This window comes from Papilio polytes, unplaced genomic scaffold, assembly GCF_000836215.1.
Source record: "Papilio polytes unplaced genomic scaffold, Ppol_1.0 DF822178.1, whole genome shotgun sequence".
Taxonomy (NCBI): Eukaryota; Metazoa; Arthropoda; class Insecta; order Lepidoptera; family Papilionidae; genus Papilio; species Papilio polytes.
In genome coordinates, this window is record NW_013527026.1 from 972,205 (window position 1) to 987,110 (window position 14,906).

General features: G+C 35.8%; 1 protein-coding gene across 2 annotated transcripts in view; it reads right to left on the reverse strand.

The window, feature by feature from the left end:
* Nucleotides 1–4,841: 4,841 nt before the first annotated feature.
* Nucleotides 4,842–14,906, reverse strand: part of LOC106106721 (kinesin-like protein CG14535) — a 197,891-nt gene continuing 187,826 nt past the window's right edge. For both annotated transcript variants that reach the window (XM_013287358.1, XM_013287359.1), the window contains 5 exons: nucleotides 14,571–14,774; nucleotides 10,695–10,788; nucleotides 8,879–9,076; nucleotides 8,511–8,726; nucleotides 4,842–8,433 (listed from right to left, as the gene is read on the reverse strand). In XM_013287358.1, coding sequence (XP_013142812.1) covers nucleotides 5,735–8,433; nucleotides 8,511–8,726; nucleotides 8,879–9,076; nucleotides 10,695–10,788; nucleotides 14,571–14,774 — 3,411 coding nt within the window. In that variant the 3' untranslated portion in view covers nucleotides 4,842–5,734. The remainder of the gene's footprint in view (nucleotides 8,434–8,510; nucleotides 8,727–8,878; nucleotides 9,077–10,694; nucleotides 10,789–14,570; nucleotides 14,775–14,906) is intronic.

The following is a 14,906-nucleotide window of genomic DNA, read 5'->3' on the forward strand; positions in this document are numbered from 1 at the left end:
CCCGGAAATAGTTACGGTTCCCGTGGGATTCATTAATTTACTTTTTTAATGTTTATTCGATCATTCTGCAACGGTTCAACATATCTTATTGAAATTTGGCACAGATATAAAACAAAGTCTGGAGTACACATGGGATAAGATTCATCCCCGAGAAATGTCCGGTTCCCGAGGGATATGTAGCTTTTTGTTATTTAAATAGTACGTATGTTTTCTAGTACCACGCGGACGAAGTCGCGGTCAACAGCTAGTAGTTTATAATAGTATGCTTATTGTTTCACCAATTTAGATAAGATTATAAGCTAACAATAAGGCAGTGGTTAATTTTTTTATTCACAGAACTGAGAGGCGTTCCGTGTACTTCAGTATTTAGTACAAGTAACACTAAGAGTCTCTCTTAAATTAAAATTAAGAACTGAATGTAAAGTAGTTAATTTTAATTCGCATTGTTCAATGGTTTGTTGGAATAAATTTTGTTATACGTTTATTTTATACGTAACGGATTATGTAGACATTGTTGCATTACAAAGCCTTATAAGTTCTCGCTGCCAGTAAACATTGCTAATCTCTTGCTTCCGACATTTTGTTGCTGTTATATTTTGTACAGGCGCTAGTTTAATTCATCAGGCAACCACGAAAAATGAGATAGAAAAAGAATTCAACACATGTTCGTAAAACAATTCGTATTTGTTAATCAGAAATAAAATATTTTAATCAATCTGAGGTCGTTATAATCATTTTTAAATATGGAATAACCAAAATACTGATTGCAAAGAAAGAAGTCGATTTGGGAAAGTATTCGATTGTTTAACGCATTGGAAATGATAAAAGAAAAAAGACTAAAAGAAAATATTTGACAAAAATAGACTGAAGAAATGAAGACACTTTATTCAGTAGTAGTAAGTGCCAGGTTTTAAATTTAACACGAGGTTTTAAAAACATCCATCCATCCATCTAAATTTTCGCATTTATAATATTAGTACGATTTTATTGTTAGTAACATTGCTACTTTTATAGGTGTTCGTTCTTTAGGTATTATACAAACTTTATCCGTTTAGACACGCGCTTCAACATTGTCTGCTTTGCGGGGTGTCCGCATTAGCCGTGTTAAAATTACATTGCACTAAGAGCGCGCACACTTTTAACTAAACTATCGCACAATTGTTGTGCGATTGTCAATTCGATTGTGTTGCAACCCAAGTGTTTAGTTGTATAACAGTGTGCGAACCTCCATATAAGCTGATAGGAAATAAAGTGCGACTAAACAGTCATGTGATAGCTTAGTGCGCGCTCTTAGTCCAATCTAATTTTAACACGGTTAATGCGGAAACCCCGCAGAGCAGACAATGTTGAAGCGCGTGGCACACGCTTAAATCCTAAGATCTTCGTGGCTCTAGTCACCTTTCGCCACGTCTCCTTGATTGGTGTAAAGTAAAGTAAGTAGCGTTTATATACATCTAACAGCGACCACAGAATATGTATTAAAACATATTGTTTGTCTCTGTTTTTTTACTCAAGAGTAAGTAGACCTGTGGAGACCCATTCTGTTCCGAGCCTTGGACATAAATAAATCCGTGATCATAACTAGGGTCACATCGTTCCCTTGCTCCTTTCATATGTCAAAAAGGTAATGAGGTATATCTATAGCCAAGGTATAAAATTTAAGGTGAATATGAAATCGCCGTTAACTTACAACTGTCGGTGATCGTCACCCGGATAATGTGGATTGATTCCCGTCGGCTCAGAGCAGACAAATTCGATTTGCGAGCGCGATGCGAGATTTGACGCCGTGAAAAATATGCGGAGATTTTGTGTCAAGGGTGCGGACGATTACGTGGATGAAACTTCCTATTTTCATTCTGCTACGTTTTATGTCAGGCGACTGATTTCTTTTCGTGGTAAAATATAAGGTATTTCCAAGACTAATATAAGTGAATAAAAATAAAATGTGAGTTAGAAAATCTTTTTCTCATTGAATTTGAAATTTAACTGATGTCATGTGCTGTTCACATATGTGAACTATACTATACTATATGATAAGGCATTAGGCGTATATTGATACTTCTTATAATTTTGACAAGAATTAATTTCATACAAAAACAAATCAAGAGCTAAATAATTGAGATTAAAGCCTTATAACGTTAAGATATGTTACTACGAGATATTACCATATTTAACAATTAAAATGTTAGCTAGAGCCATTAATAACTTTAAACATTTAAGTACCCACTTTAAGCTATAAAGGAGAATAAGTTAAGGCGGAACAGCGATGTGAGCCAAGTCCGGGTCTACGGCGTAGCGAGCTACGCGGGACGAATAAATCGCACTCGGCTTTTCGTGCTCCCGATCGATTTAGACCGAATGTGACGTTAAAAGTTATCATATTTTATTTTACTCTATAAAAATACTTGAATGTCAGACCGTAGTCAGCAAAGATTAAGCCAGAAAAGGATAGGAAATTCGGAGTTATCAAGATAACTTAGAAAAAATTCGTTGTAGAAACAATCTATCTATTCATTGCACACCTGGTTTTTGAGTTCTTTTATGTAACAAATTAGATATGGTATAAATTTTACACAGTATTTAACTTTTTTGGTTTGGAGGTATTTTTTTTGTATTCAGATTAATTATCAAAAACACCAGCCGCATTTATTTCAAGCAACAAAATATTCGCGTTCGTAAATAAAACGATACTCCTGATATAGAGCTAACATTTTCACACAAAGCTTCCGACTTAGTCTTGTCGTGAAAACTCTATACAGTCACGCGTTGTTATTATTTCCCAACATATTTCTTTGCGTAGCACGTCCTATTCTTTCAGATATACCGTCATAAACTAAATCCAATAATACAACAGTCTACTTTACAGCTGTAGTATTAGGACTTACTTTTGCTCGTTCATTGTACTTAGAGAAAGTTCCTTTGGATCGCTGTTTTGTCTTCGCGTCACGTCTTAGGTTCGGTTCCCCGGTCGACGTATACTTTCTATATCCCTTCTGTACCTTGCGTTTTGTTCTTATTGCGTTGTATTAGACGTGACAGCGTCGGCATTATTAAATATTTGCGATCATTAGTGTGACCGGGATCAAGGGATCGTTATCCGTTTGTTGGATTTATTGTTGATTTGGAAACCAGAGTTAATACCACGTGGGAAATGCTTAGAGGTCGATGATTCTTTAAGATTAACATAAGATAAAAATTCTTTTTTAGACTGCAACTATCTAACTGTGTGAATTTTTATTTTTACTGTAATATTATTGTCTTGTTTTCTTGAAATTCTTTTAACTATAATGTATAGTTAAGTATAATAGGTACCATTAAATCAATAGATCTTTTTATCGTATGACTTTTTATTTTAAACAAATTTAATATAAAATAAACACGACCAGTTGATAATAACAGGCGAAAAATGTTATAAAACATCCATCGCTCGCGACTGCGGCCGCGTGGAATTAAGAAAAAAAGAAAAATTAGTAACTCATGTGTTACAACTATGCCAAATTTCTCTAACATACAAACATCCATCTGTATTATACTTTTGCATTTATAATATTAGTGAGAATTAAGATAGCAACTCTTGATCTAAATGCGTATTGTTTTTCAAAATCCTTTTATTAAACTTGAAGTACGGTGTTGCGGTATCCATGAATAAATAACGATAATTCAAAATTCCCACCGTCCCTGAGGTGGAATCGCGAAATCTTTTGGGACAAGAAACTTTTTTCCCCCGTTACGTAAGAACAAGTTCTCCCCTGTTAAGAGGGCGGCCTATTATCTTTCATTTCGCCAGTAATTTAACATTCAGCGTACGCCTCGGAAAAATCATGCTATCAAATACATTACCCTCCATTTTGAGGGTGACAACTTTTTACTTGGAAATCTTCCAATAATTTGCGGAAGTACCAGCTGGTTAGACTATAACGATTATCGGGCTCTAAAAAGATTCCGGCTTTAGCTGTTTACGTACTGTTGGGGGAAAGGAATAACATTATCGTGAAATCCCGCTTTAGATGAAACTTCGAAGCTTCTTATTGAACATTTTTCCTATATTTTTGTGGACAATTTTTAAATCCGTATTGATTTTTTATATCATAAGGTGGTAAATGAACAAGCGGTCACTTGCATTGAATAATGAACCGCTATCAATAGACATCTGAAATAAAAGTGGCGTTTTTTAATCGTGGAAAAAGATGAAACACATAAATAAAAAAGAATTCACTTCCTTTGCTTCTCCTACAGCGTCAAGTCCATTTCCGCTTCCTTACAAAGGTTGAGATAAAAAGATGGACTAAAATTAGGCCTTTGATATATGAGATTTTTTTCACGTTGATGTATGCAAAAGTAAAACAAACTGGTCCGACTTTACATGTTTTTTACAGGTTTTCGTATTGCAAACTGTAATTGAATCTCTATTACTTTTTTTTAAAATCTAATATTAAATAACGAATCATTTATAGTTGAAATTGAACATAGTCCGAGAGTTTAACAAATTAAACGACATTCGCAGCGATTACAAATTGTGATTCGGTCCAACTGCATTCGCTTAATTGAAAATTTTCGTTTGGATAGATACGTAGCCACTTCCAGCGTTTTAGACTTCCGTACGATGATTATTGAACCTTATTTCTTTGTGATAGAGACCACAATCGAATGATTAAGTGCTAACAATTTTAGATGTAGTGGATAGTGTGTGAATTTGAGATGTGTTCAATGATCAAATCACTTAAGTAGTAATGTAGCAATACACTGTGAATCCCAGGTTACGATTATCAGGTATAGGATTTGGGAATAAAAAAGTCTAAAGATATGATAGAACAATTTATTTTTAAACTAATACGAACGCATAGTAGAATTTAGGATATATATTTATAATATAATGGTATAATAACAAAACATTGACAATATAAAGCCATAACTAAGTTCATCAACATTTCATAAAGCCGTAGTGATTGCGATCGAGTATGTACACACGGACGAGCCGACTGAATAATTGTACGCTATATTACAATATCAAAATACATATTAAAGCTATGAAGAACATGGCCAATGACAACAGTCTTATTCCTAAAATGTTATAAATAAATCAAATCTTTTCCGAACATATCTAAACTGATTTTTAGGTTATCTTTTTTAATACTAGATCTGTTAAACTTGCAGAAGGCTCTTTAAAGTATCAAAATACAGAAATAATTCAAGTTATGATAATTTAAATGGATTACATTTCAAACTTTTGCTCATTTTAAGTAGTTTAAACAAAACATATTGGCCTTTTCCCAACTGTCAACATTTTTTAGATAATATGGCAGCCTGCTTAGTATGAGGTCACTGACTGGGAAGACAAAGGAAGACTATTCAATTTGATTATATTTACTGTTTATAGCAAAGTTAATTTAAGACGTTTGTCTACAAAACGTACGACTATAAAAGTACAAAATGAGCAAAAATAACAGTCAAGAGGTTTTTCAACACGTCTGTATTTACAACATTGTCAAAAGACGTTTATAGATAATTAGTCTTAAGTAAAGACGGGGCTACAAGCTTTCGTTAAGATTAGAAAAATACGGTGGTAACCTCATTGGATTAGTGCCAAGCCTTTGTTGTATAAATACGAGTACACCTAGAGTACAAAAGCAGTCTCCAGATTAAATTCGGTAACGTAGCTTAATGATATAAACCATTTAGAATTTGAAACACTCAAAGTACAAGCTTCTTGAGGAATCGATGATATTATTGAAAGTTAAAAATCGCTTATTTCAGGATCGGTATCGGCGTATTTACAAGTAAAAGGATTTCTTAGCCAGGAACAAAAAGATCGATCGCTGTGTTGCTTATACTTCGCTGTCGTATGTTTTTTTGCATGAGCTCGCGCCACAGCAGCTCGTCTTGTCGGGTAAGAGTCGAGAGATGACGCATCCGAATCTCTAGGTACTGAATCATAACCTGATTCAGCCCGCCTTGATGTAGCTGCTGGACTATGCTTCCCAGTTCTCGGCGTCGATTCATGCCCGCTGTCGTAACCGTCTGGCTTTGAACTCGCAACTACTCTTGCGACGACTTTATCACCTTTCTCGCTTTTATCTATACGAGGCTCGGTTGTTACTACAGGTGGTGTGACTTCAAGGTGTAAATTTGATTTTAAATCTCTAAATGTACTCGATGGAGCTCCATTACCAGGGATTCGTTTTTCTTCTCTTAAATTTGGATCGGACGCTCCGTCTGGATGCCTCAAGGAAGCAATTCTGGCATCAGTTATGTCGTTTCCTCGATATCTTTCGAAAGTACCGTAATCGTTATGGGGTACGTCCAAATCTTGATATGCACAGTCGTCAACGGCACTTCCAGGTCTCGACATGGATCGTTTACAACTGTTACATATTTTATCACTCGGCCTGTATGCAGGTTCGCTATAAACGGAACCGTCTCCATGATATTCTTCCGTGTCGCGAACATTGCATAAGGACAATGATTGAAATTGTGGAGCGATTCTAGGATTAGGAACATCATTGCCATCTAGTACTCTACGTGAACCATATAATTCTGTCAAACCTAATATATCATCTATTCTTGACCGGGACGATTGTAAGCTTTCGTGAGGATTAATATCGGCTAAAGGCTGATCGCCACTAAAATGTTCTGCGTAAAAACCTAATTGTCTTAGATATGATTCGTTTCTTAATTGTCTTTCCACTTCACTATACAGCGATAGAGTATCAGTGAACGTTGATGCAACTGTAAGATTTTCTTGGCTTAGTATTCTCAATGGGTGATCATCGCCATCTTCATGTTCCATCCCTGCCATAGGATGTTCTGCAAGACCCATACAAAATGCTATATCTTCTTCGGTAACTTGTAGACAACTGTCCTGCATTGGCACTGGTTCTAAAGGTTCTTCGACTTCAATTATTTCTAGCATATCATCCTCGTCGTCACCAGTTAACCTACTAAGTTGATGTGCCTCAATATCTCTACTTCGATTAGAAAGTAGTTCCTCGTCCATTCTTAACCGTTCTTTATACTTTGAGTCCAAGCTCTCCATTGACACTTCCCTACTACTCAAACTACTAGGCTGTAGTAAGGGAAGTGCAGGAGGTATTTCTGCCAATTCTTCACTATCGTCGTCATCATCTTGTTCGTTTTTAGATGCAGACTTAGTACTGCTTGATCTTCTCAAGGTGTGATCTGTAAACGGAGGCCCTATGTTTTCTTCTTCTATCGTCATTCCTTTTGATCCAGCCTTTAACCCAGTTCTTATAGTGGATTCTTCAACATGTATTCTTCTAGAACTGTCTTTTACTGGTTCCATTTTATGAGTTGTTTCTGGATCATCGGGAATTCTTACTCCTGGGTCTCTGTGTCCAGTTTGTATTTTGTGGCTTGGTGAATTGTGTCTTGATTTATGTATTTGAGAGGTTTGGTTTTCTACCCACTTTCTTATCATATTCTTTTTATGATTATCCATATATCCGTATCCAAGACTTTCATTTCCATGTGAACTTAAAACACCTGCTTGTAAAGGTATAGTAGGGGGCTGCACTGGTACGGATTCAAATTGCAAAGGTGTTTTGCTTTCTTGCATAGGCCCATCAATCCAAGTTTCACGTTTTTTCACTTGTGTTTCTTTAATTATGTGTCTCGCTTCAACTAACCTAGATTTTGATATTCTTGGACCGTCAATCCAATGTTCGTCACTAGAACTTTTACCTTCTTCTGAGAAAGATTTAACGCAAGTTTTCTTTAGAGGAGCTGCTTTTGACGCTGCTGAATGCACAGGAGAGGACTTAGGTGTTTGACTTATTGGTTGAATTCCAGTTTTCATAGGTGATGCTTTTGGTGAAGAATGTAATTTGTGAATAGGACTTTTTTCTTCTATAACTTTCGATAAGGATGATTTATGTCTTTGTTCTGCTGCAGATCCTCGAAGAGCTTTGCTTAGGACACATCTATTATCTCCTGAATTTATATGTGGTATGTAAACAGGTGGATGTTCTCCGTCAGTAGCGTCATCCATCGGTCCTACATAAATCACCGTATCAGCAGATAAGTCACTACTAGACGGATCGGGCTCACTGCTGCTGGGTTTTGATGCATCTTCACCAGAACTACCTCCGGATCCTGCGTTATTATTTGAGGAATATTTCATTTTTCTTCGCCGTAATCTATGTATTCTTGATGCCAATTGCAGTGTTGTAAGAGTGTCTGAATAATTTTGTATATTTGGCGAAACGTGAACAATCATAGCTGTATGACAAGTCAATGAACCGAGACACTCTTTGAGGACATGTGTTAAGTTATGATCACGATATGGTAAATGTCTTTGTCCATTGAATATAGCGAGTAGGATATTGCCTAAGCCTGATAGAGGTATTCCTCCATTACTTTTTCCTCTTTCTGAATTTCCTAAGTCGATAAGATGTAAACGGCTCCGTCCACCAGCAACTGTAAACAAAAGAATCTTGATGTTATTGACTCAATCATTGAAAAAAAAAATATCGCTATTGAAAAAAGTTACTAACCAGCTCCCTTTCCTCCCACACTGTATTGGTAAACATGCAGTGTGTACAACAGATGACTGTCTTTTCCCTCTTCTTTCGCACCTCTAGTGGCCAGTGCTGCGTCGAGGTAGAATGCGGCCTTTTCGGCGCTATGGACGCGTAGTTCTGATTGATTTTGTAAATGAGTGCCGAATAGTGGATCATCTCTTAGATAAACTCCTGGTGATTGCTCTGTATCTGTAAACAAAAGATAATCATAAAGGATTTGCAAAGAGCTATTGTTAGTACAATATTAGTTTAGTATTATTTTAGTATCTGTTCATTTTAGAAATGCTTGTAAATGACACTGTGTCAAGGCTTTAATTTTCTTTGTTTAATGTATCCCATACCATTCTGATAAGGTGCAAGCAGGTCTCGTATCTGGTTGGTGTTGGTGCAGAGTTCAACAGCGGAGACCCTGACGGAGAAGCGCGTGCCGCACTTGTGGCGCTGCTCGGCGATACCACGGAAGAGCCACGCGATTGCGCACGGGATGGCGCCCAACGTGCCCGCCGCCTCCGGTCGCCCCAGCATTGTGTACGATTTACCTGATAAGATAGATTTTATATAAATACATTATTGAATTTGCGTAACATCTTTGAGGTGCCTTTTCAATAACATTTGTGTCTAGACTCCTATGTTTATGTTTTGTTTATGATGGCATCTACAAGATAATTAAAACGAAGATCGAATTATTCAGTCAGTTGGTTCTTCAATCCCCAAAATAAGCGGGATGTTGCACTAAGCCAGGTTTCGGCAAAATTTGAGCCGCGCTCGCTTCGAAAGTTTCATTTAGCGGGAGCTCTCATTCAATTTGCATTTAAAACCGTAATCCTTGAGGTAGGGGTAAGATTTACAACGCCCCAGAAATAGCTTCTTACTCTCAACGCTTCTGTTGATTACAGAAATTAATGTAAGACTGAGTAAATATAGAATTTGAATTATCACGAAATACTAACAGAGACATATTTCATGTTCAACATTTTGTCAATTACGTCTCAAACTTCAGTCTGCGAGTTAAAGTGTGTTTTTTTTAAGTATTGGTGAGATTGTTAACATTGTTGTGTTTTAAACAACAATATCAACAATACCAATCGTAATTTACAAAGTTCAGTTAAATGTATGCAAACTTTTCCACATTTTAATGATTTAACGTGCATTCGTAGAAAAGTTGAATCCGCAAATAGATATATGAGCCGGCTCGCACCTTCCGGGTGTTTATCAAACTTTCAATTAAGACCCAGCCCGGCTCTTTCCCATTTCAATGTAAATTCCGTGCGGCGTGGCGGCCGGGAGAACTTTCGAGAAGTAGTGTTCTCATAAATAGTGCAACGAGCTCGGAGTGAATATTTTAACATCTGCCTGAATTAGATGTTTTGATTAACGCTATAAATGTTTCGCGCTTCATTGTATGAGTTAAATTTAATACTATACATTTATAGCGAGAATAATTGAGGGCCATTTTGTATTCTGTTATTAAAATGCATTTGATTTCATCGCACGGAGTTTTATTATTTCATTAAGATGATAGTAATGATTATTTTCTTGGCTTTTTATACAAGAGTATTTTAACGTTAAAATATTTGAGTAACGAGTACCACGACACAAACAAAAACGATTAAAAATCTCATAACAGCATTAAATATTACTTTTTCGAAAATACCGCTGCAACTAACTTTTCCATTTGCACGAAAATTCACGAAATAAACTCGGTCACTTGTGTTCATAAATTTCAACAACAAGTAAATTTATGCGTTAAATTTTGAAACGAGGACTTTTAATTAATGGTTTGAATTCGACAAACTTTATTTGACATCACGGCAAAGGGGAATTCTGTTGCAAATGTTCATAAGTATATTTATTACAAAGGTGCAGTAAAATTAATTAAAACGCGAGTACTGCATAAAAATACAAACAAAACGGAAACAGGTCACGGGATTTTAGGTATTAATATTCAACTTCGTATATGGTAGGGTAGAATGAAAATATAATGGTTACATTAGGGACATTGCAGCATCGACATTTCACCTAATTTACAAAATAGGGACGCTAACTCCCTTTCTGGTCCATATTAGCTTGTCCCTTACTCTAGGTTCTACAAGTAACGTTGCTTGTTATAAACGGTTGCTATGGTGATGTCCAAGATAGTCAATTGTTTGTCCTCACCTAGTCCTGCGTGTCCGAAGCAGAAGAGGCAACCGTCGGTGCCGTTGATGACGGCATGGATGACGTCAGTTAGCGCGCTCGAGCAAATCTCCGTCTGCAACAAAGATTAGAGACATTATAGAAAAAAAATAGTTGTTTTAAGTTTACATATTAAGGGAATATATTCTAATTGACTTTTCATCCTAAATTCTTAGGTATTTTTCCTTCTATTATGTGAAGTAATTATGTTAAGTTGTTATATTAACTTTTTATTTTAACGGAAAATAATTTCCTTTTTGTATAATATTAAATCAAAATCACAAAGTTATCAAAGTCTAAGTATCTAATAAAACGAGTGAGTGGTATGTAAAGTGGGCAAAGTGAACATAATGTTATGAATAATTTAAGTAAATCCGGCGCTTACGCTGGCGTTAAGCTGCGCTAAGTTGCGCTAAGCTAGACTCGCCGGTGTTTTCTTTCGGAGATTCCCGGATAATTAAGCAGACTTACTCCTCGCGTATTAGAATGTTGTGAATTAAATTTTACTGTAAAGTGAGATATAGATATTCCACTTTAGAACATATCTCTGTTTTGTTATAAAAATCTAAAGAGAATGCCTTCGAAGTTAATCAATTATAAATCATTTAAAATGTGCAAGGTTTTTTTTTGGTCTAGGATCGTTTTTTAATCGGCATGGAGAGAATTATGCTTTGAGTGTTAAAAATGTGTTTGTGTCAATACAAAATTTTTCAAATAGTACTTGAAGTTAATTATTATATTTATCCTCGTTTCTTATTTACAAATGTGGTCACCCCACACGAGGGTAGAACAAACGTTAAGGAAATATTAAAATAATTTCGAACGAGTGTTTTGATAAGGCCTCCCGTACTTAATTGAAAATACTTAAATACGAGGAAGAGAAAGTTAATTGAAATAATGAGATATTACCTTTGAAGATTATTGAAAATAAAATAAAATTAGTTAAGAGAATTATTTAAGATTATATGAAGACTTTAACATATTTATTGATGCGTAATTATTATTGCAAATTTACAATATATTTCTATAACTAATTTAGTATCTCAAATCGGATAGTTTTGTATAAAAAGGATAGAAATAACTAACTATATGTAGAAGAGGGATAATGGCGTCTTCTCAGACTCGGTATCATAAATGACAGAAGTACAAGCGATGTTTTTTCCGCGATTTCAAATAAATTGCACAATGAAAGTGACCTCGTTACCAGAATAGTTAAAAAACTACGTAATGTAGTTTTTTTTCTATAGTGACGTATTGAAAAGAGTTGCAACGCAACCCGCTGTGACCCGTTTCTATCCGACAGCTAGATAAAAATACGCAGTTATTTATTTTGCACTACGTGTGCAAATAATAAATATCCTTGTGACTCTTTACAGATAAAAAAAAGTAAGGTGTAATATTTGTTGCATATTTTTTGATTATAATTACTAACGACCCAATATTGAAATATTTTAATATGTAAGCGTCTTAAATGATATAGCCACGTTTAATTTCCACAATAATCTTAACGTTTGTGAGATTATAAATGGCACATAAGAAGTAACGCAGTTTTTAGCATTGTTTTCATATTAATAACCTACCAATTAGACATGCATTATTTAGTTTGTTAAAATATTGTAATGTCATTGGAAGCACTTCAAAATCTAATCACAGTTGCAACCATCATGGCCATCAGTGGACTGCTAGGAAACAATTTGGACAGTACAATGTACAGCTGAAACAATAACGTATAATGTCGGGGTGGATTTAGCCGTCATTGGGGTGGGCAGTGCAGTGCGTTGGCAGCGACGCGAGGTAAGCCTCTAAGCCTGCCGCCCTGCCCACTGCCCACTGTCCGTTGAATTATTGCTGGATAACTTCGACGTATGTGTTGTATAATTCGTAATTCAAAGCGCGTAAGATTGTATGAAAGAAAGTAATTTGTTTATCCTAGCCCAGAAATAAATTACCTTAAATTATATATCGTTTTAAGAGCTCATGCTTTGCTTTAAATCTACTAAAGCTTATAAACGTATTTTTCAATTTATACAGTATTTAAATACTATTAGAATGCCCAAGTCTTCCAATTTGTTCTCGGTAATAAACTTATACGGTTCGTAGATCACTTTGGCACTAAACGTCTACGGCGTAGACATAGCTACGAGTAGAGGCAATGTTTACTGGCGAGTGTTAACTTTATCAGAGAACGGGAAGCGGCAGTCTAATTCGTGCCTCGTATGACACAAACCGCACGGATTTCGCTCCACAATTCCATTAATATTGTGTAATCCCTTTATCCGCCCTCGCTGCGACTGCGTCAGCCACTTACCAAAGCTTAATTTGTAGGTATTGTAATTACCTTTGTACTTAATTCAAATTAGTTTTGCATTCGCTTGTTTTCGAACGTTTTATGATACTGAAACCAACGCAGTAAACGCTCCATATGAGCTATAACTTGTTTATAATCGTAGTAATGGTAACATTGAAATTGAAATCTATTGAAAGGGATTTATTTGTGTTTGTCTATTGTAAAACAATAATTTCTACTAATGAAAACAAAAATTTAAACAATATTTAATAAGATTTCACACCTGACTGGACTTTAAAACATTCTTAAAATTAATATCGTATTGTAAGTAATTTGAAAAATTTGCACTTTCGCAAAAAAATCTGAAGTATACTGAACTGTTACCGATTTTCGAACGATCCATTCTCGGCGTTCTAACAATTTAAACATGAAATTTCGCTACGGGACGTAGATATTTTTGCGCATGAATTTCCACTGTCGGGGAATGCGACAGCCGCTGCACGACCACCTGCGTTATGAAAGCGCAACCAACGCTCTGATATTTTAATGGATTTAACATTTTTCTACGTTATAATGTCAAGAATTTTTCAAATAATTATAGAAAGTTGTTCGTAAGTCGCGTCTTTTAAAGATCATATCAACATACTTGTTTCTTTTCAAGATTTGTTATTCCAAAGGCAACAGAGTACCACATTTTATTAAATTAACACTTAAAAACATCGTACTCGCTACAAAATGACCAGTTTAAAAATAATAAAGTTTCTTAAGAAGACGAGCTTAAGGAACTAAAACTTTGTCGTTAAGTATTCCTTTTTATTTCATCCGGTCTAAGGGAGTTGTGAAGGAATGTCACAAAGTACGGCATGTCCCTAATATCTGATGTGAAGCATTATTTAATATTTTAATAATGGATTTCATGTCGGAGCGGATTCTGTAACTGGAGCGAAGCAATGCCAGCTCTTAAATGTAATGGGACTTGATATATTTTATGGAACATACTTTGATTTTTTGCGAATGAAATAATCAAGGAAACATCGTTACACGACACACTAAATAGACATAAGAAACAAATTTTAAGCTACATGTGTTTATTTATAACTAGCTGTTGCCCGCTACTCTGTCCGCGTGGAATTAAAAAAAAAACAAAAGTGGCATAGGTAGCCTATGTGTTCTTCCAGACTGTCTTCTACATTTATACCAAATTTCATCGAAATGCGTTCAGCCATTTAGGCTACAAACTCTAATAGACATCCATCCATCTATCCATTCATCCATCCATCTAAACTTTCGCATTTATAATATTAGTATTATTAAAGGTTTACTAGAGTCGAATTGATCAGTTTAAACTGTGCAAGACGAAATTCTAAGAGCGGGCGCACAGCTTTGACTACACTATCGCATTACTGTTGTGCGATTGTCGATTGTTTCGAAGCATATTCAACTGTTTAGTTGCATAATGTGCGATAGTTTAGTTAAAGATGCGCGCACGCTCTTTCTGTTAGTTGAACTGTGCAGTTCAAACTGTCAGAGCTGAGTGTATGTATCGAGCTTAAGAAGTGTCAAAGTGTTACCTGTGAATCATCTTGCGAGAATATAGCATCGAAAGCGAACATCTTAGGCGCGGCCACGCCGACCTTCCTATCTTCGGGGGCAGAGGCGCTGGGTGCCGTCTCGCAAAGAGTCACCTGCCGCTTGCGCTTGTCCAGAGAGAACGTCTGCGTTCCGCTGGTGAACGGACCTTCGCCTGATGCACCCACACGTAGCATCACTTTCACCTATAACAAGAACAAGAGCTCAGTTAAAAATTGAACATTATAAATTGTGAAAAAAAGTTTTCAATGTGGATATATTAGTTAACATTGCCAACTAATCCACAATTAAACACAGATTAAGATGGTTCGAACACT